The sequence below is a fragment of the Opisthocomus hoazin genome, chromosome 6 (assembly GCF_030867145.1).
Source record: "Opisthocomus hoazin isolate bOpiHoa1 chromosome 6, bOpiHoa1.hap1, whole genome shotgun sequence".
Taxonomy (NCBI): Eukaryota; Metazoa; Chordata; class Aves; order Opisthocomiformes; family Opisthocomidae; genus Opisthocomus; species Opisthocomus hoazin.
In genome coordinates this window covers 56,970,922-56,998,796 of record NC_134419.1, presented here as the reverse complement: position 1 = coordinate 56,998,796, position 27,875 = coordinate 56,970,922, and the positions used below count along the sequence as shown (strand labels likewise).

At 39.1% G+C, this 27,875-nt stretch overlaps 1 protein-coding gene across 22 annotated transcripts in view; it reads right to left on the bottom strand.

The window, feature by feature from the left end:
- Positions 1-27,875, bottom strand: part of PCDH15 (protocadherin related 15) — a 1,100,829-nt gene that overhangs the window by 116,353 nt on the left and 956,601 nt on the right. For all 22 annotated transcript variants that reach the window (XM_075423218.1, XM_075423232.1, XM_075423229.1 and 19 more), the window contains 2 exons: positions 15,124-15,429; positions 13,756-13,980 (listed from right to left, as the gene is read on the bottom strand). In XM_075423218.1, coding sequence (XP_075279333.1) covers positions 13,756-13,980; positions 15,124-15,429 — 531 coding nt within the window. The remainder of the gene's footprint in view (positions 1-13,755; positions 13,981-15,123; positions 15,430-27,875) is intronic.

Here is a 27,875-nt window from a genome sequence, read left to right as displayed (position 1 = left end):
CTGCATTTCTTCATTTATTTTTTAATCAATCTCTCTCTGTGCACCTGCAAATCCACAGCCATATCTGGTCTTTTTTCTTTGGCATAGCATGAAGAGATCACACTCTCCTGTTTGCTCAGTGGGGGCTGGGGAGAATCATCATGTGCAGTTTTTGTTATCTTTTGAATACCCTTATGTGACCTTAGTGCCTGAAAATCTGTGACATAAGGTATTGAACAGTGTAATCGTGTTCAAAGACAATATATTACATCCTCTGCTATAGAAAATGACTCAGTCATCCTACTTAGCACACCTATTTTTCAAGATACATGGACGAGTACAAAATACACAGGAATACAAATCAAAACATAAAGTAGGATAGAAAGCCTTTGCCTCTCTAACTTATCTTTCCTCTAAGAAAAGTTTATGCACAATTGTACCTTATAAACCTTAGCCAAACCGATCGAATACGCACCAAATGTTTCAGTCATAACTAGACAGAACAGCTCCATGTGCTTTTCTTCCTGGTCCATCTCTTCCTGAATACTATAGCAGCCACTATTTATTTTAGTAGAGTTCAAACTTAAATATTTCCACTTTTAACAAAATGAAAGTTACCCATAAGAATCACCACAGGTCTTCTCATTATGCAGCTGCAGCAAGCGCATTTCAGAGAGCAAAACTGTCATTACAGACAGGTGATCAAGCCTCATGAATTCATCACAAATATTTATGATCAATAACTGCTAAAAGAAGAACAGGAATTTTTACAGGCAGAAGGTTTACACACAAAACATGCAGACGACATTGGAATGGATTTTTTTTTGGCTGAAGTGGAAATTCCAAATAGAATAAGTAGAGATTTTTTTAGAGACATGTTGAAGAAATTCATGTGTTATCTCCTTCAACTGGCATGATTTCTCTTTATATATTACGGGCACTTAAATATACCAAAAAGTTATATTCACTGATTTTCCGGCAAAAAGCATCACCACCAATGATGGAATATAGCCTAAACCTTATTTTGTTAGAGCACAGAAAGAAAGCACATTGTATATTTTCTGTGAATAGCTCAAGAGATCATGGGCATGATCTGCCACACCCCACCCCCAAAACCTGTGCCCCTGTAGTGAAGGTCCTTGATTCATTTTTCTTCGTCGAAGACTTAACAGTGAGTAGTGTTCAGCATTCCCTGACAGATTCAGGCAAACAGTTTTCATGTTCTCATCACTGAGGGACTTCGGGGAAAAAAGGTAACATTTAGAGAGGTATTGGGCTTCTGTCATTACTGGAGGCCGAAGACATAGACAGACATGATTTTGCACAGCTAAATTATTGAAGATTACTCTATACCTGGTGGTTTCTGCTTAAAACACCAATAAACTGGACTTTGCATAGAAATGGATGCAGCATATGAGTACAATCCCTAACCACAGGTTAGGAATAGGGTAGTAACCTTCTGGAAAGTGGTAGTAAGAAGCAGTGTAATCACCTTTTAAAACTGGGGCATAATCCTATGCATGCTCTTGTGGCCAAACCGTAGCATCTTACTACTGTTCACAGTTCATTGCTTCAGTCACATAAATCCAGGCTGCTATTAATGATCAGACACATGCAAAAATATGTAAATGGAAAATATAGGTGATGAATTCTCTATATATCTCATTTTTAAATACTTGGGCTGTGTATTTTGACAGTAAGGTAATAGCAGCCCCATATTTATATATAACTAAAAAACAGCCTTTGTGTCACTGCTCGTCTAACTGTGGATTTATTATATCTTTATATCTGTTTACGAAACAGAGTGAAAGTCAAAGTATAAAAACCCCAAAGCTTTCTCCCTATCATACATCCTCTTTATCTACCTCTTTTTCTTCAGTTTTCTTTTACATTGCTGACACTGGGCAGCAAATAAAAGCAGAACAGGACATAACCTTACATCCTTCCCTTGTACAAAGATTAAGAATCAAGCATGAAGGAAGCACAATATGGGAGAGATGCTCAAATATTACTGTTTTTAAGAATCTACATTAGTACCTTCAAAAGCAAAGGAAGACATATTAAGAGATTTGTTGATGTCAACTCATTTCTTAACTCAGATCCCACCCTTACCACGTGAATGATTCCACTTCCTTACCCTCTGAACAAGACATGTCTTGTTCACAAGATTTAAAAGGTTGTTATTTAGCAAAAGGTTTGTGGGAAACAAATATTGACCTGTCTGCAAAGATTATGAAAATGCTGAACTAAAATGTCGGTGAACTAAGATAGTCATTCAGGAATGCCAATGAGTAGAAACAAAGCATGGGGGAGAAAAGGCATTAAGGAGCAAATCAATATGTAATTTAAAAATCATTAAGAGAGTCACTAGCTGTAATGTACTAATACTAAACTAGGTACTCCTAGACAGGTGGTGACCGCCAACGTGGGAGGACAATACAAAATCACTTTAGAAGAAAAATATCTGCAGTGCAGTGTTCCCAGCATAAAATTAACTTGTAAACTTAAATGGACTTCAGAGACATAAGTATATTTTTGATTTGTGGGTACACCAAGAGACCTTTAGTGCTTATACTCTACTAAGTTAAGAATATAAGCATTTAACATCTGGGTAAAATAATCCCCTCTTTCACTAATCTGGGAAACACACAAATTGGTTTCAAATGTCTGCCTTCCTCCTTGCACCATCACTGCCCCTTAACTCCATGTGAAGTGCGTACAGCTCGGCGTTCCTGTGTGTGCAGTGCAGCACAGAGAGCACTGCTCCGCGTACTCACAGGCAGTGAGCCGAGGCTACCCTCGGCCAGCCTCTCTGGCAGCTCCCGGATCCTGGAGTCACCAGCACTTACGACAGGCTTTGTTACAAACTGGAGCAGTCTCAGTGTTCCTCTCTGACGTCGCAGTGGATCCTGCAGATCCACGTCCCAGAGGATCAAGACGTGTATGAAAATAAACTCCCATACTTCAAAAACACAACCTGAGCAGCAAAGCCTGGAAAGGTCAACTGCATCAAGAGCTGCTATGGCAGATCCAGGACATTTGGAAAACCCTGCCCAAAGGAAGGAGCTGAACACACGGGGATGACAGCTCCTTCCTGCTAGTTGCTGAGAGCAATGCTGCTGTAACTAGCTCAGGATACAGCCCCTTCTCACTCCAGTGAACTACAGCTGCAGCTCATGGCTGTTAGCATGTTGCAGTTAGTAACAGGCAACATTACAAAGAGTGATAGACTTGATTTGAATATTACCATTAACCTAAAGACTTTCTAAATAGCAATAAATGTTTTGGCAAATGTGTTTTGGTAGAAATCTTCTTTTGTAAAAGAAAAATAGTGAAAACTGAAGTTAATTTTTCATCAGCTATCTGCACATAAACAGAAGCAACTCCAGGTGACACTCCAATATGTTTGAAATATATATTTATGTATGTATACATATCTATATCTATCTCAGGCATAATAATTTGTGCAGATGCCCTTTTATCCTACAAAGTGAACCCTCTTACTGCAGTCAAAAAATTGCTGCCTGTAGCCTGCAGTGCACTAGAGGGCAGCCCTACCAAATAGCAGCGGAGCCTTTCCTCCCCCAACACCCATAGAAATCAACCCGTTTCACCCCCTCCCAATTTCGTTCTTATGGAAGTAGTGTTATACTTTTTTATATCTAGTCATCTAGGTTTTGGATTTTTTGGCACTTATAAAATCAGTCTGATGTTTTAATTCCTGTTTTTTGTAGTGTGTGTCCTAATTATAATCAGGTATTGATTATTTATTAAAATAGCTGTAATTACATGATAGCAAAATCTGATTATTCATCTGCTGAACAGTTCCAGAGGGACAAAGTCCTGCCAAAGAACACCAAAATCACAGATTCTGGTGATTTATCTAGACCAGTAAGAGAATTCCAGTGTTTAGATTTTCACCATTATCAACAGAGTACGTGTATAGAGGTGCCCATGTGGGGAGCCTGCATTACAAATGCAATTTTGCATAAAGCTTCACTTTCTCCTTGCCCCTCTCCTGAACTGCTAAGCAAAAAGCATCTTACCATACAGATACTACAAGTCTGTGATGAACTGTTTTACTCACCTATTTCTGACCTGTTGACAAAATCACTCATTAAGTTTATCAGCTTCTTAAATATTACATTTTCTTCATCTGCAAATAGTTTCATAAAGCGCTTGTAAGTACATCCATGTGTGTTTGCTACCACTTCAGGACAGTGCTCTTTGATTATACCTGCTGATACCAAGGTTTCTAGTTAACTATATCTAAGTGGAAATCAACAGTCCCTTGCTATAAAAAAACACTTGACCGAACAGTGTCTGAGCTAACAAATGCATATGAGGCATTTACAGCTCCTTTTGCAGTGTGCTGGCTCTTATCAGAAGTGTAACAAATACGAAAAGAAAAAGTATTTTTAAAGTGATCCCTCTTTCCACTGAAGTTAAATGTACATAGCAATCCTACAAAGGGAGAAAGTAAAAAGGTTTACTTCAAAGCATAGCGTATGACACACACTGAAATTTTCAAACCTTCCCAATCTTTTTCTACAACTACAGATATGTATCTGTAATTTTCTGCTGTCATTTTATTTTGAACATCTGCCACTTAAGTCTATGAGCACACTACCAGACCTGGTGGCTTCCCATCTCAGCTGCCTCCAAGCGTTTAATAATCCCCTGCTGTTTGGGGACTTCCAAGGGCACATTTAACATTCCTCTACGACTTCTATGAAACTCTCTTCTACAGAAAGGAAAGGAGTGTTTTGGTATCACTATACCTGAAAATCATTATTCCTTTTGTGCATTCTTTAACCATACAAAAATGTCACTCAATGCCTTATATAAAAAAAAAAAAATCCAAGATATGTTATTACTAAACAAGCAGAATGAAAAAGCCCTAAAAGGCCACAAGATATCATGGCCCTAAGGGCACCCGTGACCCTTAATGGCCTGGACTGGCCTCACCTGGGCCTCCCAACACTCTGCCTTGGGCCCAGGACCCCATTTCAGCCCAGTCAGGGCCCTCAGTCCCGCTCCAGTGATGCCACAGGATACCAGGCTCCAGCCCTGCTTCTGGCCCCATCCACTTTTGCTCCTGGCTGGACTCCGTGGGCAGACCCCAGGCTGAGTTCATGACCTCACCACGTCTGGGACTGTCAATGGAGCCTGCTGGTCTGCCCACCCAGGTCTCTCTCCAGAGGGACTGTGCACAGTCGAGGAGAGCACTGCCCACACCAGGTCACCTTCAGCTCCTGGCTCATCCCTCCATGTGGAGCAGCCTTGCTCACACGAATTGGTCAGAATAATTTTCAATTTATTCATCTATTAACTACCAGTTCATGAAACAAACCTGGGAAGTGGGAAGCGAACCCTTTGTAACAAGCACCCAAGGATCCCACCGATCTTTGACCTTTGCCACAAGGCCTTGTCTTGCCCTTTAACACAACATTTTTTGGGCCTAAGTGAGCAAATGCTTTCATTTAGATGCAGCTATGCTTTGCAATAGGTTCCTGAAGCTCTGCTTAGCTTTAAACAAAATGTCAAGTGCATCCCTTGGCAGAAACCTCTCCAGCATGGTGCTCATTGATGTTCATACGGGATGAGATCTTTGCTACTATCATTACATTTCAGCTACAATATCTATGAGTGCCGTGCTTTCTGACCATCCATTCCTCTGGTCCATGCTAACTGGTAACGGCCATCTAGTGCTCTCAATGCTTTCTGTAATTTCTTAATTTCTACAAATCCTCATTTGATTATATTTCTATTATTAAACTTAGTAAGTTTCCAAAGCCTTTCAATATGATGGTAATCAACATTATTCAGAACAGTAAAAATGTACAAATTTAATACTAAATATTAAAATGCAAATTCCATATGCTTTCATGCCAGTGATCTTAAATTACATGATAGTCTAAAAGTAAGTTTTAAAGCTCTTCCAAAACAAGGTCTCTGGATTTGGAACCACGGACTCAGTTTTGAAACAACTGAAAACTTAAGCTGTGACTTCAGAAAACCATTCTCTCACAGGTGAGTTCATTTTTCTGAAAGAAAACCAAAATGTTATTCAACTGTAATCCCTTTACCTTAAAATTATCTTTTCTTTTCTTCTTTCCTTAAATGTCTACCACACCATGTACACAGCTACAGCAAAATACAACCACAGATCTTTATTTTGAGCCAAGGGTTGATTGTTATATATATTCATGCATGTGTGTAAACTGTATCTATTCTTTCATGAAGCAAACACTCATGCAAGCTGAGACCATATATTATTCTTAACTAACAACGCCCCAAATGACTATTGTAGGCACTTAGTATACTATCTAGAACTGGGACAATAAGCAAGATCTTAAGATTTCAAGCAAGCTCTCATCCTTCAGTTAAAAGACTGGTATTATTAACTTCAACGAGTAATATTTTGTAATTTACCGAGATAATTCTGTGGAGTGGTTCACAGCAACAGAATATTAGATATTCAGGTATACCTAGCCTCTCTAATTGATTGCAAAGGGATTAACAATTCGTAACTGCACAATGGCTTAAAATCATTGAGGTAGAATAATTCCTTTAAAGATATTTTCAGTTTTGTTTCCTATGTAATTTGTGCTTTTATATTATCAGTCAGTTTCTGTAATTTATATGTAGAAGGTGAGCACAGCACAATTTATACTTCCTAATTTATATGATAAAAGTAATGGGAAAAACCCAGTTATTTCACCAATTCTTAGTTTTAAAACTGTTTCTTTTACAAATGCAATAACAAGTTAATTTTATTAACAACAATCATATATGTGATGGAAAACCTACTGTGACTATTTCCACTTCAAATTCCATATGTGAAAGAGTGCCTTCAAAATTTTGACTTGTGAAAAATGCAGCTTTCGGAGGGGGAGGGAAGTGAACTTATTACATGGCATAATATAGAAATACCTAATTTCACCAGATACTGGAGTATCAAGAATTTGAAGTCCTTTCCTACTCTTTATGTAATCTCTTGACCTCTTATAATAAACACATACCACCCTTAAAGGTATTCTCCTTTAAGGTTCATGCGTCTCACCAGTACATTCGTCCTCCAAGATACACAACACAGTTTGCAAGCAAAACTTTCTTTGTGAGAGTTTGTTTTGATTTGACAGGATTGTTACAATTTTACATTTACATTAAGTTCACTGAAGTAAGACACTATGTGAAAACTATTCCTAGCTTTGCCACAAGGATCTGAAATATCTTTTAGATTTATGTATCAACCACAGTGCCTAATTTAGGAGGACTGAGATTAGAGAATCAAGCAATGTTCAGTAACTTTGAGCAGCAAGTTCAAAATCTTTGTGATGATGCTGACAAGATAATATGACAAACTGTACGAAGTGGCACTTCGAATTCTGTCTGTAATTGGGTGCAGTGCTTCTTTTCACAGGGTTCTTTGAAGATATAGAAGCTTGTTAATGTGGTATAATTGCCTCTTTTTCATATTTAGTGCTCAGCAAGCCCTAAAGTAGCTCATACTATAAATTAAGGGATAATATTCATAGTGGAATATATGAGGCAATAAATGACTAGCAGATCATTGAACAGAGCAGTTGAGATTGATAAAATAAAATCTGTTTACTGGCACTGTAGTCCAACATCATGCCCACTATTCCATTAATTCCACTAGAAAAGAGATAAATAAGCAGTTAAATTTTGGAGGCAATACAGCTCATTTCTTTAACTTTCGTCTAAGTTGCATACTGCTGCTGTGCTGGATGGCCCTGTTATTCTTTAAATGGGAAATAGCTTTCATTACATTGTAGGAAGGATGGATTAACTTCATGGATGTAAAATTCACTGAAAAAAACATAACTTAAATTTTATTTTAAAAATATTAGAAACTGATGACATGTGTTCGATCTTAACTGATTCACTAATGTCCTCTATATTTGATGTACCCTTCATTACCTGTACAATTTCTGGCAGAAAATATTTGTTATCATTGTAATTAAATCTCACCATAACATGAAATCCCACCATAATGAAGCAATGATATGTTAATGGCTCTCTTGCTCATTTGAAACAAGACTTGAGTGAATTTGTAAGAGATACCTAAAGGAAGAGAAAGCAGTGGCAGCTACAGATATGAATGGCTATTTAAACATCAGGTGGAGCAGGGTTTGAACCAAATATGTTGTCCCCCCCCATCATGACAACCTGTGTATTTCTCTTCACCTATTCTCTCCTAGCAATAATTTAAGCATTTTATAGAGATTAAATCCACTCACTCCCCAGCACTCTGCAGCAGTACAGTAAACATGCTCTGTGAGAGGAGAGGGTCCTGCTGTAACATTTTATTCCAGCCATCTCAAATACTGGGCTCCTGCGTACTTTCTCCAACACATCTTTATTTTCTTTGCTTTACTGTTGGCTCTGATTGTTTGGTTTGAGAGGGTGATTCATCCACAAACATGCAGCTTCTTCTAACCCTCCCACCCTAGAAAAGCAAAAAATTATATTTCTCCTTATTCTGATTCAAGGTGTAGGTTGTCAGAGAAACAAAGTGGTCTTTCTTGTGTAAGCAGGTTGGAGCTCTGCACTGCTACAGCATCATTACAACTACGATCATGCTTCCAACTTGAATATGAAGGACCACAAGAATGGTCATGCTGATGAAGGACCATTCAGAGCAACCATGCCAGAGATAAATATTTAGCTGTTGCACATTCCTGCATGGTTGGTTTGTTCCTTTTACGCAAAGTTCCCAAGGAAGGGAAGACTTAGCATACTGATTACGAAAGATTGAAATTCACCCCCACAGCAAGCACCAATCAATACATATAATACATGATCTAAAGCATATGATGACTTCTAACTTCTCAATGGCATACTTCTCTTGTGTACTCTCTGATGATAACAATATGTTTATTGATGTTCATGGGTATAGTCAGTTTTACTAAATCTGGAAATTCATTGTATAATGTTTATAATAGTCATTTGGGATTAAAGCACAGTAGAAATTTTATGAAATATTTGGTAGGCAGTCTTGCAATATGGCATTACTAGAAACATATAGATCTGTTTTTATTTATTCTTGTTGCTCTGTCACTTTGAATCATCAGCCATAGATAATGGCTTCACTACACTGCATACTCTACTTGAAAAATTAGAAAAGAAAACCAATCCCAGAACACAGAAGGAGGAGAAAAAGCAATTACAACAGAGAAGAAAGACCCATAAAGTAATACAAAAATAATGCTGGTAAGAATAATAAAAGCAGGACACAGCATAAAATACGCAAATACCTTACAGGCCCCATGGTACAGAAATTCCTATAATATGTATTTAGGAGCACATTACTCATTTAACAGCAATATAAACTGGAAGAAGTTTTGTTTCTGTTAAGAAGCTCTGTTACCTTAGTAATTGTTTCCAAATGCTAAATCCTAATAATAAGCACACCATTTGAACAGTATTGATTTCACTTCTTCCAGTACTGGGAAAAATTTATATTTCGAGGGGATGCTCATACATGCTGCAATATGAACCTCAGGCACTCTTAGCAAACAATTCAGTCCCCTCAGACACTGAGTGAATGCAAACCTCTGCCATTCTCATGGTGAGAGAAACTATGCCTGGAAAGTGGCAAACCACTGAAAAATAGCACGCAAATTGTTTCTTAGCATTTCTAACGTTTTCATCCCTTAAATTACATTTTCAAGACTGATAAAATTTGCTATGTCTAACCTGTATAATTATATAGATTAAAAAAAACCTAGATAAAACAAAAAATTTTGTATTCTTGACTACAGATCAGATTACAATCATCAGTTATTCTGGATGAACATTTGTGCAATCTCCCATGCTATCCCAAGGCAAGATGACACATTACTACTTCCAGGTGAAGGTCAAAAGTTATGCAGGCAGCGAGAGGAATCTGAGAACTGGGAAAAAAGAAAAATCTCAGTCTGTTTGAGGTATTTTACATCCTTCTGGCACGAAGAAATTAATGCCATTTATACTATGCCTCCTCAGTAATGCTAGAAAGGATGCAACAATTTATGAATTCACCTTTGGCTTTCTTCACAGAAAGAGACATCAGACATCTAAACAATGTAAAGTCCTATTTGGCTACAGCACAGGGCAATGATGTATTTCATTACTGAGAGGCAGGTAACAGCGTAAGTTATTTTTTCTGCGTGAGTATTCTGCTATGCAGTCTGTGTTTTGATCAAGTTCAGAGAAGGTTAATACAAACTCTTTGTAACTTGTCATACCAAAGGCTGAAAGTGAGAGTCTAAAGAAAATCACTCTGTGCAACCACCCTCCTCCTAGCCACAAAGAGCAGTGGGACTATGGGTATACTGCACTGCTGCTCATTCAGTTTTATATTACTTAAATGATATATGACACCATTAGATGTTGTCCATAGTTGGTTAACGGCATCCTATTACACAGTAATAATTACAATACTTTCTGTTAAAAACAGGACTGTGAAAAATGACAAATGTTAACAGAGCAGCAGAAGTCCAAAAGGACTTGGAGACCTCTGTAATACAAATAATGCTCTGAGGTTTGTAAGGACTGAATCCCTAACAATTACTTGAATTCCCTGCTTGGACCCACTATTGCCTTAATGCTTGCTTCTGCTTTTCTCTAGCTCAGTTCTGTGTTATTAAAGACCGCAATCTGCACAACTGTTATGTTAGGGCCTACAGCTTATCTGCACTTGGTTTATTTCGTATTTGGGGTCACAAACACTGTATTAAAATAATTACTCTAATACCATCTTCTGAGTAAACTGAAAGCACATTTACTACTAAGAGGAAACAGATACATCCAGTTCCTGGTCCCACAGCAGGAGCAAAAGACAGGCTGAGAGAGAGAGAACAAGTCCTCCAGAGCCATGGCAGAGAGATGTACATCCCCATGCAGAAGCACCCTGTTCCTAAACACAGGTTCTGATTTGGCAGATGATCTGGCAGAAATCGTGAGTTTTAGAACCCCTTTGATTCCCTGTGCAGACATCTTTGTTGGTCAACAAAAAATCATAAATTACTCCAACGAAACATTGAACATGCTCATTGGGAGTTATCTCTTTAGCTATGCCCTACAGCATCTGCTCTGGATGGCTACACACTGCATGTCATTTATGCCATCATGCATTCAGGACCTAGGGCCAGATTCAGCACCCTGTAAACATCCTTACTGAGCTGCGGACAGAAGTCAGTTCCCTCCGTCAGCTTACAACAATTGCTCACATTGGCCAGGTACAAGGTGTACACTGTCTCTGTCCTCATGGGAACTTCAAAGCCTTGCCCTCTCTGCACTGCTCAGGACTTTCCACTCCCAGCAAAGGCACGTCACCTCTCCCTCTTCAGAACAAGAGGGAGTATCAGTCTTTTCCATTAAGAACAAACCCAGACTGCATTGTAATGCACTTTTTACTTCTGTATTTCTTTTCACAACCAAGGCCTGCTCTTCTCCTTGCTCTCACTTACAAGACTCTGCACCCCTCTCCTGCCACTCTGTCTCTTGAATCAACCATTCAAGGTGTCCTCTAGCGCATCCTTCTCATATCATACAGGGATAGCACAAGGCTCTTATTTCGATCTCCACTTTCCCTCCCTACACCTATAAAATTTATATCTGGAAACTTCATCTATAAGCTCAAATTTAACCATTCCTTCTATTCCAGTCAACTCTTGTGACCAAGGTTCTGATTTTCTACCAACTGTCATATAACTCGTAAATGACTTCTGCCTAACAAAATGAGATATTAAAAATGTTTTGTCCACAAGCCCTCCCCCATTCTCTCAACTGCCACTCAAAATGCTTCTGTTCTACCTGTCACTCTAGGCTGGAACCTAAGTATCATCATCTCTGCAATATATATAATATTTAATTACGTCCACTGATCTATTGCAAACGTCAGTCTGTCTCCGAGTATAACAATACTTATTTAATAATTTCTTCCTCATTTATTTTCTTTCTCATTTAAAATTTGTTTGTCCTCACTTTCAGTCTCTGTTCTGTCCCCAGCTTAACACCTTTTACTGCTGAAATTGTTATGCCTGCTTCCAGCCTCATATTCCAGTCTCTGATATACTGCCTTTCCAAACAAGTATCATCATGCTCCCTTTTTACTTCTCACGTGTGGGAAGAGTTTCTAGGAAAACAAGAAATCTACTTTTTGATCCTACTAATCCCCTTCTTAAGTTTCCTATTCCAACACCACCTTCTTTGACAATACACAAGCTGCTGTTACACTACAGCCACCAAGTTGAACTATATTGCCCCCCTGTACCCTGTCAGTAATGAACACAATACAAATGCACAGTCATACAGCTGGGTCAGCCCTATGATGCAGGCTACAGCTTTTCTCTGAATACACTGCTATTTGAAAATAAGTACCTTTAAAAAAGCCATCAAAATCACCCAAACAATCCTAAACACTTAATTCTTCAAAAAATAAAATCACCGTTCTGGGAAAAGGTTTCTTTTAGGGAAAAAAAAAAAAAAAAGATTTGAGCAACTTCCTCCTTAAAAGTATAACTGAAAAGGCTCAGGGAATGACGTCAAAAGCTATGTTTTTCTTTGATTGACTTGGAAACTACCAGAGAAGAGCACAGACTTAGGAAACACGTGACCTGCATCTCAGTCTTAGAAATTTTGTAGATACACAGAGGTATTATAGAAGCCTTCTTACATTATCATCAAAGCTAATAATTGGAGACATTTATTGTCCATAAAACCATTCTGAGCTCAGCAGAGACTGACAAACAGAATTATTCAAAATCATGTGGCAATTCATAGCATCTGCAGATACACAGTAAGCTGAACCTGAGACTGATTCATATATCCTAAATACTTTCCACAGACTTACATTTAATCTGAAGTTGTCTGATACAAAGTTCACATTTGTGATCTATGCTTTTGTTCCTGCTACAATTTTTACTTCTTAGCTAAAATTTGAGTAATTAAAGTCTCTTCTCTCCCAAAGCTCACAGTTCTTCACTGAAAAAGTCAACAAAAATGAAGCAACTGGACTGACTGGCTCCAGAACTGCACTTTATGAGTGCAAGCAGGCATGATTTAGAGCATCTAAAATATCCTCCTTTCTTGGACATGAGCACATCAACCAAATTAAGATGGGTAAGTGCTAATGTTTCAGCTACAAGCGCTTTTCATTTGTGGATCGTTACCAAACAGAGTACCATTATCCCCAATATTGCTGGTAAGATAACTGAAACCCAGAGGTGATGCTGTAACTCACTGCATAAAAACGATTCATTGTGCAAGACCACTAAATAAGCCTGTTTGTTTGCAGCTCTGTATTTTCAAGCAGCAGAATCTGAAACAGAGGATGTGGTGTGCCACATCAGCACTCAATACGCATGAATGGTTCATAAAATTACAATTTAGGAGAGCTTTAACTGAAACGTGATGGTGTAATTTTTGTAAACAATTCCATTAGATACTTATTTCAATTTAGGGGATTCTAAAGGACTAAACATTTATATATGTCTCAGGTATTCTTGTACTTCATAAATCTATGATGCAAGATTTAACTATGTAATTGCATATAGCAAAGTAATTGTCGCTGTTATAAAGTGTATGTTTACCTGTACAAGCTGCTGTTAGAAAAAGGCAGTAGCTTCATACAAGTGAAAAAGCAGGAAAGCAGACATACTGCTGCTGTGCTTTGGTGTTTCATCAGGGCGCCTGCAAGTGTTGCTGAAGTATTTTGTAACATACAGGAGAGGATGCTCCCAACTGACAAATTATGCCTCTTACCTTTACTCTCACTGTGACAGTAGCGAGACCAGGAGGCATAGTGCCCTTGCTATCGAAGGCTTCCACAAGAAAGGTGAAGGTTGCTTCTGTGTCAGAGAATGATTCATAATCCAAGAACTTCAAAAGTGATAACTCGCCTGTATATTTGTTCAGTGCAAAATACTGTAGTGCTTCCTGTGTCCGAATTCGATAGTTAACATCAGAACCAAGATCAACATCCTTTGCCTAGAGCATGCCATCAGAAACAATTAAAAAGATGTACTTAAAAACAAACAAAATCCATTTTCAGAAAAAATCCCTACTAGATTTAAAGAACACAAAAAAGCAAGCTACTGCAAAGAAATTTAATTTCATTACATTATTCTAATAGTATTCGATATACTTCATACTATCACACAAACATGAGGAAGACAAATCCACTTAAGGTTATGAAAATCCAGAGACATCTGCCACATGAAATGAGCACAGCATTCTGGGCAAGAGTCACTGGAAGCTCAGTCTATTCTTGTTCTCCTCCCTGACCACCTGCTATGGGCCACTGTCAGGGAGAGGATGCTGGGCTAAGCAGACCTTTGATCTCAGCCCTGTAGGGCAGCATTGATTTTTTTATTTCATACCAGTATTTAGACAAAGAATATGCAATTGGCTTAGCTGTAATTTGACATTAGAGTTATGTGCAGTCAGGTTCAGAGAAAACCGTTCTTGTCAAAATGGTCTCAAGATGGATTCTTCTTACTAAAGGATGATGACCAAAACATCAAAAGGATATGTAGACTACTTACGGGAAGTGAACCTCAGCTGTCTTTAGAGATCTAGCTCATTCTTGAACAATTAAGTCTAACTTGTCTGAGTATCTTTTATAGTCAGTGAAGAGAAGGCAACGCCTCACAGTGCCCACTTTACTCCAGCTAGCTTAGAAGATGATGCTGATGTTGGATGAATTGCTTCTTCAAGCAACTCCATTAACCATAATGTCAGGTTAGACATCTAGGTTTGACTTCAATGTCTCAATCAATTGAAATAAAGCGCTCTCTTCCTACTGATGTAAACAGGTAGAAGCAATATGATGAGCTTTCACAAACAAATCAAAAGCACTTAAAACGTGTAAAATAATATTCCCAGAAACAACAATAGTAGTGTAAGTTTTGTTGTTTGTTTTTTAATAATTGCTCTTATTGCCAAATGAACCTCAGCTTCAAAGTATTTTTATGTACCTGTCTAAGGTCATGCATTTTTCAGTCTGTTAAGTGTCATAACTTCCCCCACTCCAATCGTTTACTCCAGTCTCACTGACAAGTTAAATAAGAACATGTTTAGTATTGCAGAACATTTACAAAACATATTCCTCACTCTGTAATGGTTTCTTACCTCTATTTGCAGGAAGACAGTGCCTGGTGGTAGATTTTCTGGCACGCAGACAGTGTAGGAAGCATTAGTAAAAACAGGGCTGTTGTCATCAATATCCAGTACCTTGATTGCTAAAGTTAGTGTTGAACGGCGGGGGTCCACAGCTCCATCTGTTGCTTCAACAATAAGTTCATAATAGTCCCTTACTTCTCTGTTCAGTTTAACTGCTGTATAAATGCTGCCATTTGATGTGATTCGGAAAAGACTGTTGAAGTTTGCCAGACTGTAATGAACTTGACCATTAATACCAGCATCTGGGTCTGTAGCCTAAAGAAACAGAAAAAAGAACAATGTTTTAATGCACATTTTAAATATAAGGGACACACCTACATGGGAGTAACAAGGTAAGCTAGGTTAATAATCTACAAAGTACTAATGCTTGTGTGGCTATTCAGCATTTCTTGTTTACAGCAGCTTGCCTCCCTCTGGGATTTTGCTGAAGATAAAATATCCTACAGAAACAAATCTCTCAATTTGCAGCGACAGACGGTGGGTTTACTGGATCCCAACTGGACTTCAGGAGAAAATACACATTTAGTTGCTCAGCCTTGCACAGCTGTTGACACAAGCAGGAGACAAACTAGATGTTTTTAAAGTCAAGCCCACAGACACTTCTAATGCTGCAGTATCTTCAGGGTTAGGTGTTGTCTGAGGGGAATTTTTACTTTATGTTATTTGATTTAGGTGTTTCATTCCTGCCCAAATCATTACAGAGTATATACTTTGATGAAAAATGGATGTAGTCAGCAGATAGCTAGAATGGACACATTAGTTTGAAATTCTCATTTCACTTAACATGTTTGTCACATTTAGTGATATTTTAATAGTTGCTCTCCAAAGAACTACTTAACTTTCCATAGTTTATCACATTCTTCAAAACCAAACGTTCTCACATTCCATCCTTCTTCTACACTCAGAGACAGATGATTGCAATAGAAAACTGTTCAGATTTTGTTTAATTGACATCTTTGCTCTCACATACTGAAGTAAGTATCAAATTTCAGTATCAGCTAAATAATTCTTGCTATTACATAACTGCCCTTACAGGGATGGACAAAATGCATGGTTTTCCTAGGCCCTCAATATAGTCTGAATGCCAACTTGCTATTGTTTCTTCTCTTAATTAAAATATGGCAAGATGGATAAGGTTATGTAAATTAAACAAAGGACATTCTGTGAACAAGGTATTTTCATTTACTTGACTTTACAAATGAGGACATCTGGGAAGATCACAAAAGATTTTCATGTCTTGTTCTCAGAACAATTGTCAGGAAGTTTCCATGAATGTTTAATTCTGGTGAAGGTGTTTGTTGTAAGATTTTGTACCAAAGCCATTTATTTTCTCAGAAATCAAGTAAAAGTTAATTAAAATTCTTAATAGGAAAAAAAATCACTGTGCTTTCCCCCTGCACTACATTAGTGCACTAAGCAGTAATAGCTACAACTTCATAATGACCAGTCTATGGATAACACTTCCCTTTAATCAACATCTTCCAATGTATGGTTGATTTGCTTAGTTTAGAATCAATTCTATTTCCTCCGTAGAAATAACAGATTTGAGGCAGAAAGACCTCCTAGATGACATACTGGAAAACCATCAAAAAGCTAGTCAAGGAGAAAAGCTTACAGTATACAGTAACAGACATAGCCCCACTGAAAGAAAAGCAAATACAGGAAATGTAGAGTAAGTTGCAGAGCTTCTGGACAAGGTACTAACAGCAAGATTCACCTTCACAGACACACATCTCCAACACATGCATGAGGTCAGTCCATATACTTAGCCTCTAATTTAAGCCAAAGCCATATTATAGCAATTAAATTGATGCTAAACAGCCAGAGTTAAAAACCAGACAAAGTATACTAACCAAACATCCCACCTAACAGTAATTTGGAAATACTACTGTATTTAAGATTAATTCAGAAGAATGTTTTTGAACAGACAAACTTATTTTTTAGGAAAGTAAATTGAAATTACTTTCAAATCTATGGCAGGCTTTGCAATTCAGTTCCTAAAAACATGACTAAGTATGTTGTAAACTCATTCATGTACATACTTGGGCATAAACACCTTTTCCACATTCTGCAGGACTGATTTATTTCTGCGGAGAATAGCAGGCAAATCATCATTATTAAATCCAATTAAACTAGTTGTTATAATACTACAGTAACACTGGTGAGAAGTCAACCAAAGATGTGAAGACAAACATTAGCTCTGTGCGTTTTTACATAACTTAGTCTTATGCTTCTACAGCACAGGGCAAATTCAAATTTCAGAAAGATGTTCTTGACTGAACCATGAAATTTCACAAACAAAAGTTTGCTGCACTCTGTCCACTACAATTTCTACCATACAGATTCTTTGATTATCTATTAGATAAAACACTCCGCCTCCAAACTTCCTGCTCTACCTGTGGTGTTACACCACAGATGACAACTGCCTATTTACAGAATCACAGAATCACAGAATAGTAGGGGTTGGAAGGGACCTCTGTGGGTCATCTAGTCCAACCCCCCTGCCGAAGCAGGGTCACCTACAGCAGGCTGCACAGGACCTTGTCCAGGTGGGTCTTGAATATCTCCAGAGAAGGAGACTCCACAACCTCCCTGGGCAGCCTGTTCCAGTGCTCTGTCACCCTCAGAGAGAAGAAGTTCCTCCTCATGTTCAGACGGAACTTCCTGTGCCTCAGTTTGTGCCCATTACCCCTTGTCCTGTCACTGGGCACCACTGAAAAGAGCTTGGCCCCATCCTCCTGACATCCACCCTTCAGATATTTGTAGGCATTTATAAGGTCCCCTCGCAGCCTTCTCTTTTTCAGGCTGAACAAGCCCAGTTCCCTCAACCTCTCCTCGTAGTGGAGATGCTCCAGTCCCCTCACCATCCTTGTAGCCCTAAAGATTTTTTAAAGATCTTTACAAAGATGCCATCCCATTGCTCAGGCAGCGCTTTGTGTTACCCATCTTTGATGAACACCATGTAGAAGCACAGCCACAGAGGAGAAGGGCAAAGCTAAGAAGTCACAACAAGTTGTACCAGCACTGTCCAACCTACTTACAGGTGGCTTTATGACCCCGAGCTACTTAGGTAGGCCAAAATGTCATGCGTGGTGGCTGCCAAGCCCATGCCAGGGGCTGCCTTCTCCTTCCCAGACTTCCCTATTGCACAGCAGAGGGGCTTTTATGTCCCATAACACAGCCTGTCCTCATGCCTTACCTCCTCCACCATGATCTCCCCACAGGCTGCAGGGGAACCTGCTCTGGTGCCTGAAGCTCGTTCTTCCTCCTTAGCGCACGCAGGGCTGTTACTCCCTCCTCGCTGCTGGGAGGAGCTTATCATAGAACCATAGAATGGTTTGGGTTGGAAGGGACCTTAAAGATCATCTAGCTCCAACTCCCCTGCCATGGGCAGGGACACCTTCCACTAGACCAGGTTGCTCAGAGTCCCATGCAACCTCTCCTTGAACACTGCCAGGGAGGGGGCATTCACAACTTCTCTGGGCAACCTGTCTCAGTGCCTCACCATGCTCATCATAAAGAATTTCCTCCTTATAGCTAATTTAAACCTACCCTTTTTTAGCTCAAAGCCATTACCCCTTGTCCTATCCCTACAAAGCTTTGCCCTTTCTTCATTCTGCTTCCCAGAGGCTCCACCAGAGCCATTGATGGGCTGAGCTGTGCCTTGTGGGGCCACTGCAGCCAGCTGGAATCAGATGTGTCTGGCCTCTCCTCATAGAGACCCCTCAGCCCCGCTGCCAGGCCCAGGCACCCTGTACACGCGTGTCTGTATACATGTATGTTTAAAATGAAAGTGCATGTTTTTAAAGAATTGAAACAGATTTCATTGTGAAAAGAGCTTTAAGAAAATCCTATTATTTTACCAAATTAGATCACTTTTACCGTTTAAGATCTCCATTAATTAACATTTTATCACTACAAACTTGAAAAAAGATAATATACTCTGTATACGTATGAAAGAAAAAAGCTTAATCTGTTTTCTAATATAATCCTATCTCAAGGGTATACAAAATTAACTCTTTCCACACGTAAATCATTTCACAGTGCCTCTCAGAGCCTGTGGGCAGCAGCTCCATGGAGAAGTCCTCTAAGGACTCCCTGGTGCCAAGGTTACTACCTGTTCCTGTTTGTAGTTATTACTTTGTATCAAAATGGATAACTTCAGGTCATCGCAATTTAATCCCCACACTCTTGTCACCGACAGGTACAAACTGGCAAGCACATATTACAAGCCTTGACTGGAAGGTAAGGGAGGAGGAGGAGGTCTGCACAATGAGGAGCTGGGCTTTCGGAAAGTCCTGCTTCAAAAATCAGCTCTGCTTGAACTTATCACTACCCTTAAAACAGAAGCCAGCAACATCCCAATAAATTTAATATTATTTGCTCATTACCAACACTGAGCTGAATTACCTGAGTATACAGTTACCAGAGGTGGAGAGAAGCAAGGAAACACTTCATTTCTATATTATCTGAGTCCCAAGGAAAGTCCCAAAGACAAGGCCAAGGAGACTATGGCAGGACTAAAAAGAGGCAAGAGCACATTCTTATGCCCAGTGCATCACACAAGGCTTTCAACCACAACTCATCCTCACCGATTTGCACATAAAAATTATGGTAAGAGTCTTTAAGCTTTAGCTGGTGAAAGGCTACCAGATGATAGAAGATATTAAAAGGAGCTACAGATCTATTTAGAGGCAGAAATCTTTTCACAGCCTTGCACATGTTGCTCATACAAGAAATTTGGGCTTTGTAGAGGCAGCAGAAAGAAGAAACAGCAGGCGTGACTGCTGTAGGCAACACAGCCCCCAAAGGCAACAGGGGAGACAGATACCATAGAAATTGAGAACAAAACAAAACATAAATCCAAGAAGAAGAAGGAATGAGCAAAATGAGGGAAATTTCAAAAGTAGCAGAAAAGATCCCAAGGTTGGACAACAGTGTCATTGCATCTCAAATACTCGAGGTGGTGAGAATTTCCTCCAGCACCACTAATGGCTGAGAGGATCTGACAGACAGAGCTGCATGTGCTGCCTCTGTCATCTCTAATATATGGTACCACATGGAGGTGAAAACTGGCATATGACCACCCACTGGATATGGTGAGTAGGATATATCCAACTACAAGAGCTGCATGGAGGTACACTATCTACATAACCAGATGAGCACTCAAAGGAGGAGAGGAGAGCTGTTTGGGGTGACCATGTCCTCTCATCACACTCCTTCATTCGGCTCCCTCGAGTTTACCTGCTCCCCAAATAATTGCTGACCTACACGCCCTCAGCCAGCCAGTCAACCCACAGCAGTCTTGGACCACAACAAGTCTCAGGCTTGTTTCAGTTCAGTCCAAGTTTGGTGGTCTTGGGATTAGGACACTTCAGGCTCTTTTTGAACTTCTTCACAGTGACTTCACAGGTATGAATCAAGGCTTCGTTGGCAAAACTGGCCATGTCAGCCTGTCCAGAAATAGACACAGAGTACCTGTTTAAAGGACACAAGCTGAGCCACAGCATACTACAAATTCACACCAAGAACTTCTCCCTGATGTTCTGACTCTGTCATCTGGTCCTGATGTTTCTAGTCAGTGCTTTCTCCAATTGCTGCCAAAAATCTATCTGCTAGGAGTTTTGAAAGGATGTCAGCTCTGAGGTCTCTCCAGTAACCATTTTCCTTGTGTGTTTTCAGCTGTAACAATGAGACACAAATTACAAATATTATTTTTCTCTTGGCTACACCAACATTCTTAATAATTTCTTCTATTAAGGTCCATTAGGAGTAACAAAGATCAAGGCAAACACTGAGCACAAAATTGGCCAGAGTTCTTTTTATTCTCCATAACACAGTCTCTGTCTCACCCTAGCTTCAAAGACCTACACATCTGACTTTGCATGTATGTGTAGGATATGTGCAGAACACATTTTTCTCATCTAAGAGAGAATTTTTTTTCTCACCACAGCCAAAGCTGTCAAAGTTGAGGGCAGCATGAGTGCTAATCCACATTTCCAAAGACGACCACTCACTCTTCCCCATCACAGTGGGATGTGTCAAGACCAGACAACTGAAGAAAGAACCTACTCATTTCTACCTTGTTTTCCTGCTGGAAGATTTTTTGTTGCATTCAGCCCTAACCCAAGTTCTCCTTCCCCTCATCCCTACAGTCATCAAAGGGAAGGAAACTATCAGCTCAAGCGCCTGTAGAGGCTGAGCCAGATAACAAGCAAGAGAGTAAAGGAGCTTGAGGCACTCTCAGTCATCACACGAGCACTACTGCAACACCTGAGTTCCCACCCATCATATTATGCACCCATCACATTACCCCAAAATCCGCGAACACATTCAGGTGTTTGATCACTTGCAATCACATGCAACATGCTTGGTAACTCTGGACAGAAAACTAAGCTGATTTTGCTATTCTGGATAAAGGTAAAATTCAGAACCATCCCTCTCCGAGCTCAGAGGCTTTCCTCTGTTCTTCTTGAAACTGTTTCAAGCAGCCTGTTAAGCAAATTTACTACACCAGTGTTACAAAACCGAAGAGTTCATAAATTCACTTAAGTCTTAAGTCAATGTGGTCTAACCAAAAGGGATTTGGTCAGGATAGAGGAGCCTGCTTTAGATAGGTCTAAGGTAATTTATTTCCTTTAAACTGACAGCATCTGCGGGAGTATAAACTAGATTTAAAAAAAAGAAAAGAAACAAAACAATCCCTTGCTCACTGGTTCCTCTTTCCAAATGCTGAAAGAGATGCAGAAAGACGAGATGCACGTTTCTATCTCTCTCATCTCATTATGTTTATTCAGAATTAGGAAAAGCATGTTCCTCTGAAGTTTCTAGTAACTACTGCTGTTCTTCTAGTAACTCCTCAGATCTACATGACTGCTCTCATTTCCATCTCTCATGGGGCTAACTTATAAAGTACTGCATGATAAAACAAACTTATTAATAAATGAATAATTAACTTTATTTCCCAGAAAATACATCCCACATTTACTGGAAATACCATAATCTACAAGGTGATAGCCTTTATCTGTTGTGGTAAGTTTAAATTTGCATTACCAACTATGCTCCAACATTACTACAAAATCCTCATGAATATAAACCAACAGTGTTCCAGAGTAACAAATTATCTTCCTCCATCTCAAACAGTTTGAAAACACAATTCTGGAAGATCTGAATTACCAAAATATCTGTTGAAGGATCATGAACTCTGAAATATAATGACAAGTGCTTAAATGTCAACAATACTAATTATATTGTTATCATTCTTTTCAAAAGAAACCTTCTACTAATATCCACAACCCTTGCTCACAGTGAGTGACAACAGGATTTAGGCAGGTTAATTGAGGGTTTATGCTCAGACTGCTGGAGCTGGAAAGCAGCAAAATAAGACAGTGTGTTCTTACTTATACTTGTCTATAAAGCAAAGGCAAACATGACAGGTATCTCACCATTAACGCTGCAAGCTGAAACACTTCTTAGGGACCACGTGGTCACCAACCCAACTTCCTCCAGATTAAGTTTTCCTTCAGGTCTTCTTCAGAGACAGAAGTTCCCCAGGTTTCATACCCATCCCAACAAAATCTCCTGATCTCCAACAGCCTCTCCAGTATTCCAGCAAACACTGCAGCTTGAGAGAGGGACGGAAATTGTGCTGGAGGATACAAAGGATGCTGTTGGTGGAAGCTGGGTTATTGTTTTAATGGATGATGACATGATTTTTTATCATTATGCATTTAATGGGTTTATCATTATGGGTAAATTTTATTATTATGGGTATAATTTTTTATTATTATGGGTGAACAGTGATCCCCAAGTCCCTCATTTGTTTCAAAGAGCAAATCAAGAGTGGGTGGGAGTGGTAAATTGGATTTTATACTTATTTTTCAGGGACGTTACTGTTAATTTTGTCCTATCAGCACATCTCCCAGATGCACTAGGAGGCCACAGATTTTTGAAATGTTTCTGACCTCCCGGTATTTATTTAAAAACATTTTAAAGAGGAAGTATCAGTCATCTGTACAAGTTTGGAATCATTCTTCTTCCCTGTATTTCAGAAAGGCTCTTCCTTTCTTTCACTTCTTTTTGCCTGCTTTTACACAGACATTCATTTTCCTATTCCTTTCACTATATGCTTTAAGCAAAGCAAATGTTGAGAAGATACCAACAGTTTTGAAGGATTTCTGTTGGCTGGACTCAAAATAAAGTCAAAAGAAGTAAGGAAACAAGGAAATACTTTTATCCTCCCCAGTGTTGTCAGCAGTTCTGTACGTACTTTTCTCTTGTTTCACATAATTAAATAAATCATGCTCCTAAACATACATGCCGTCGCTGTATGCCTATTACAGATAGTTGCAACATTCCCTTGCAGCCCAAAAACCTACAAGAGTTCATTTCTGCAGAATTTCCTACAAAACTGATATTTAAACTACATTATTCATATAAAGAAAAAAATTATTCTTGCAGGATTACAGAATTCCAGGTTTTGTACAAGTTTCAGATAAGAAATGATATAATGCTTTATTCTGTGTTCATGCTCCAGTGAAAGTATATAGAAGGGTTCTTAACTTACTTGATTCTGCTATATAATTTCTGACATACCACAAAACTTAGTGTTACACTGCAAGAAGAGATAGAGGCTTAGTTACAATGTGTCATAAATCTTAAATGTTCTGAATTATTGGTCTGCAAAAAAATGACTTGAAGAAAGATGATATAAAGAATACACAATAAAATTGGACATTGTAATATTAGGGGGCAAATTCAGTGATCTATCACTAGCTAGGGCAGTCCAACTGGGTGTAGCTGGACTAAAAAAATTGGAGATGGGAAAAATGAAACTCAGAGGCGTAAGCTCAAATTTTGGCTATCTTGAAATTTCAAAGAGCTCCTACTTCTTTAAAAGAACTGCTAATGCCCTACACACCTGTTTTGAGAAACACAAGGGGTTTTGTGTATACCCTCTAGGAACTTCACAACAGTATCTGTCCTGGGATTGGCCAGGACAGGGTGAATTTTCACCAGAAGGGACACAGCCAGGCAGGCTGACCCAGCCTGGCCAAACAGAGCAGGGTATTCGGTACCATGTGCCGTCATGCTGGGCTCCGGTGGGGGGGAGCTGGGCGGCGGGAAGGCAGTTGCGGGTCGGGAGCGCAAGCACAGCAGCGGGCAGTGAGAGTGGCTCTGTGCATTCTGCTGTTTGTTTTATGTATTCTTCTTATCTGTATTGTTGTAACTGTTCCCTTTGTTTGCTGCTCTGTTAAACTGCCCTTATCCTGACCCACAGGTTTTTGCCTGTTTCTTTCCATTCTCCTCCGCACCCCAGTGGGGGGAGGGGCGGCAGAGCAGCTGCGTGGCCCTTCTGTTGCCGGCCACAGCCAAACTATAACAGTATCTTATTGAACTATCAAGTCATGCCAGTTTATAATTTTTCTCATAACCACACTTAGAGTAATTTATTAGGGTAAAGGCAGAACATGATAAATTTTCAAATACTGATATATTTTAGCCATTATACAAGATGGGAAAACCTTTGGTAATTACTTTCACAGTCAATGCTCATTCCAGTGCATCTGGAAGGTTAGTTCAGAAACCAATTAAATGTGACTCTAAGTAAAGCCACAAAGTAAGAACAGTTAAATGCTACAAGCAAATATAAATTAAAATAAATGACAATTGGAAAACTCAAGGTTCCAAAAACATGATTTAATGGACTGGTGAACTGCCTACAAAAGTTAATCGCATTGTAACACTTAAAAATTGAGAAGATTTCTTTAGTCTGTCATGCAAACAAATCCTAAATTTAGAGACTTGCACTGCGCTTTTTTACTTGAAAGATGATTAGAAATTCTGCTTTCATGATTAGTATGTTTTTTGGCAATAACATGATCAAACAATTCAGAGATTAAATCAACAAATATAGATACAAGCAAAAATAAAATAAAAGCTTTCTAAATCACAGATGGAATATATTTATATTGTTTAAAATCTCCACAATTAACTGGGCTCCCAAACATTTCTCTAATATGTTAATCCAATTTAAAGTTATTTTTTGTCATTTCTCTGGACTGCTGGCTCTCTTCATAAGCCCACCTAATTAAAGAACACTAGAATTAGTATCTGAGCTGGAACATAACAGCCAACATTTTGATTTGAAATTACTTATCTCAGCGGTTAGACTCCTAAAACACTCTCAGTTGTGTTCTGTTCTCTTCTCTTGTTCACAAGAGAATACTTAAAGGAAATTAGTTTTCTTATATCAGTTAGAGATATCAAGGCCACAAGGTCTGAGTATTAGAATAAGGTTAGATATCTGACATGTATCACAAGAAAATTCTCAATCTTCTCCTTCTACCAGTCTTCAAAAAAACAAATCGCTAATCCAGACAATTATTCAAGTCACAGAAGAACACCAATAATGAGAGGCTACAGTCAAAAGTTAACAGGCCCAATACAAACCACTCTCATTTGTAAGCTCAGGAAAAAAACAATTTCTTATCCCAGTGACAGAAATCTGAACAGCCAAATCTAAACAAACAGAATCTGCCACAAAAAACCTAAATAGGAATGTATTAGAGATGAAACCACTGCTTCAGGAGACTTAAGTATGGCATGAGGCTGAAATAGATGAAAAGGCTTAAAAGCACACTAGGATGCAAGGTGCCAGGCAGACAAAAATGAGAATTCCTTTCATACAAAAATCCCTGGACTCTAAATAATCAACTACGGTGAATGTCAAAATGATTGAAATGCTCCTCTGATAACAAGAATGAAAATTTCTACTGCATTAAAGCGCAAACGTTATTACTCTGAAGACAAAGATGTAAATTAATGCACATATATAATATTGGAAACAGGAAAGATAAGAGCACAGCCTTTGAAATCCATTTAGTTTAAAAAGTCACCCCCTTTACCATGTTATGGGTGGCAAGGAGCTTTTTAAACTTATTTGATCTGTGCCTTAAACTCACTCAAGTTCAAGCAACTGCTGTAAAGCAGAGGGAGCGTGGCTGCAGCCACATGCTGTGAAATAGCTGCCAGGAATTATACAACCCCTTAGGGGTGTCAGCAGAAAGCAGCCAATCCTGCCTAGCACTGCCGGTCTAAGATGGAAAAAAAATTGAATGAATCTACGACTGTATCTATTTCTTCTCATGTCACAGGTTTGGACTTGAAACGATGACATCTATCTTGATTTAAAAGGCTGAAGGAATTGGCTTGTTAACACACAGGTAAAATCCAACTAGAAGCATGTGAGATGATGACATCGACTTCAGCAATGGCTATCATTTCATTTCTTCTCACCTTCTAAGTAGAGATGCAGCCTTTAATAATTATTGTGACAGCTAATTATAAAATCTGAGAGACTATAAGAGGAAAGAAAGACAAAATTAAGTTAAAATATATATTTAACACTATTCATAGAAGTTACCATTTTCTGCATTTCTCATCCTTCTTACATATTCTCTTCCAGGTCAGAAAGAAGATATTCCCCAAGGCTCAGTATTTTGAGGAAAGCAAGAAGCATAACATTTAGCTTAAACCTGAAGCAAATTCCAATACCTCCTCTGTACACAACTTTAAGCAACGTCCAGCCAAGCTGACATGAGCATGCCCTATCATGCACATGCGAAAGATTAAAGGCAGAGCCTGTGGATGCAGCGATTCAGAGAAGCTACAAGTCTTCCAAGCCTGATCAAGTATTATGGGCTGACAAAACTGACACAGGCTGGGCAAGAAGCAAGAATAAAGGCACTTACAACAGGACTTGAGTACATCCATGTCTTATTGGAAATACTCTCCCCTCTGCACATCTTGTCTGACATGAAACTATGATATGTCACCAGCACCTCTATAAGGATCTTAAGGGAGATGGTTCTGAAAGCATTACTAAAGGCCTCTCTAATCTACCATGCAGATAACTTTGCAAGCAAACGAAACCACACAGGTCCTACCAAAACGACCTTGTGATGCTGCAATCACATGAATCACATGAATCACATGAATGACATGGAAGTTACAGAAATGAGCACAAATAGAAGCTTAAGAGTAACTTTTTAGGATCTATTTTGCACTGGCAAGTTGCACCTCATTCTCTTCCTGTCTTGCTGGGGGATCCCCATGATCAGACATGAAAGAACAACAGGGAATCTAATACACCTCCGACTGCCCCAATTTAGACAACACTGTGTAAAATAAAAGGGATTTGAAATACATCTGCTACATTTCCAGCCTTATCCTTTCTAGCTTTTGTTCTTTTAATCTTCAGTATGCTCTTCACATCCCCACAGGCAGCACTCCTATGTCGGTGCCTTCAGAAACTCCAGCTGGCCGACAAAGGGCCATCAGAGTGGCAGAGAGTGAGAGCACATCAGAGTGTCAATACTGCCTCCTTGCCTGCAACAAGCCCTCCTCTCTTTGACAGAAAACTCTTCATTGCCTTTGTTCTGTGTCTCCTTGGGAAACAAATTCCCAAGTATTATCTAAGCCCTTATGGAAATCCATTTTAAGTCCAACTTTCCCACTCAAAACAAAGTAGAGCACAGAAATTTATTCTCTGTGGCAGGAGTTATTCATGGGAGTGTTTGACCTAATTGTTTTCTACCCCAATTGCTTACAATCTTACCTGTATTAGGGGAGAGGGGACCAAAGGAGGGTGTGAATGTGATTCATCACTTGTTTAGAATAGATGAACAGACAAGAGACAT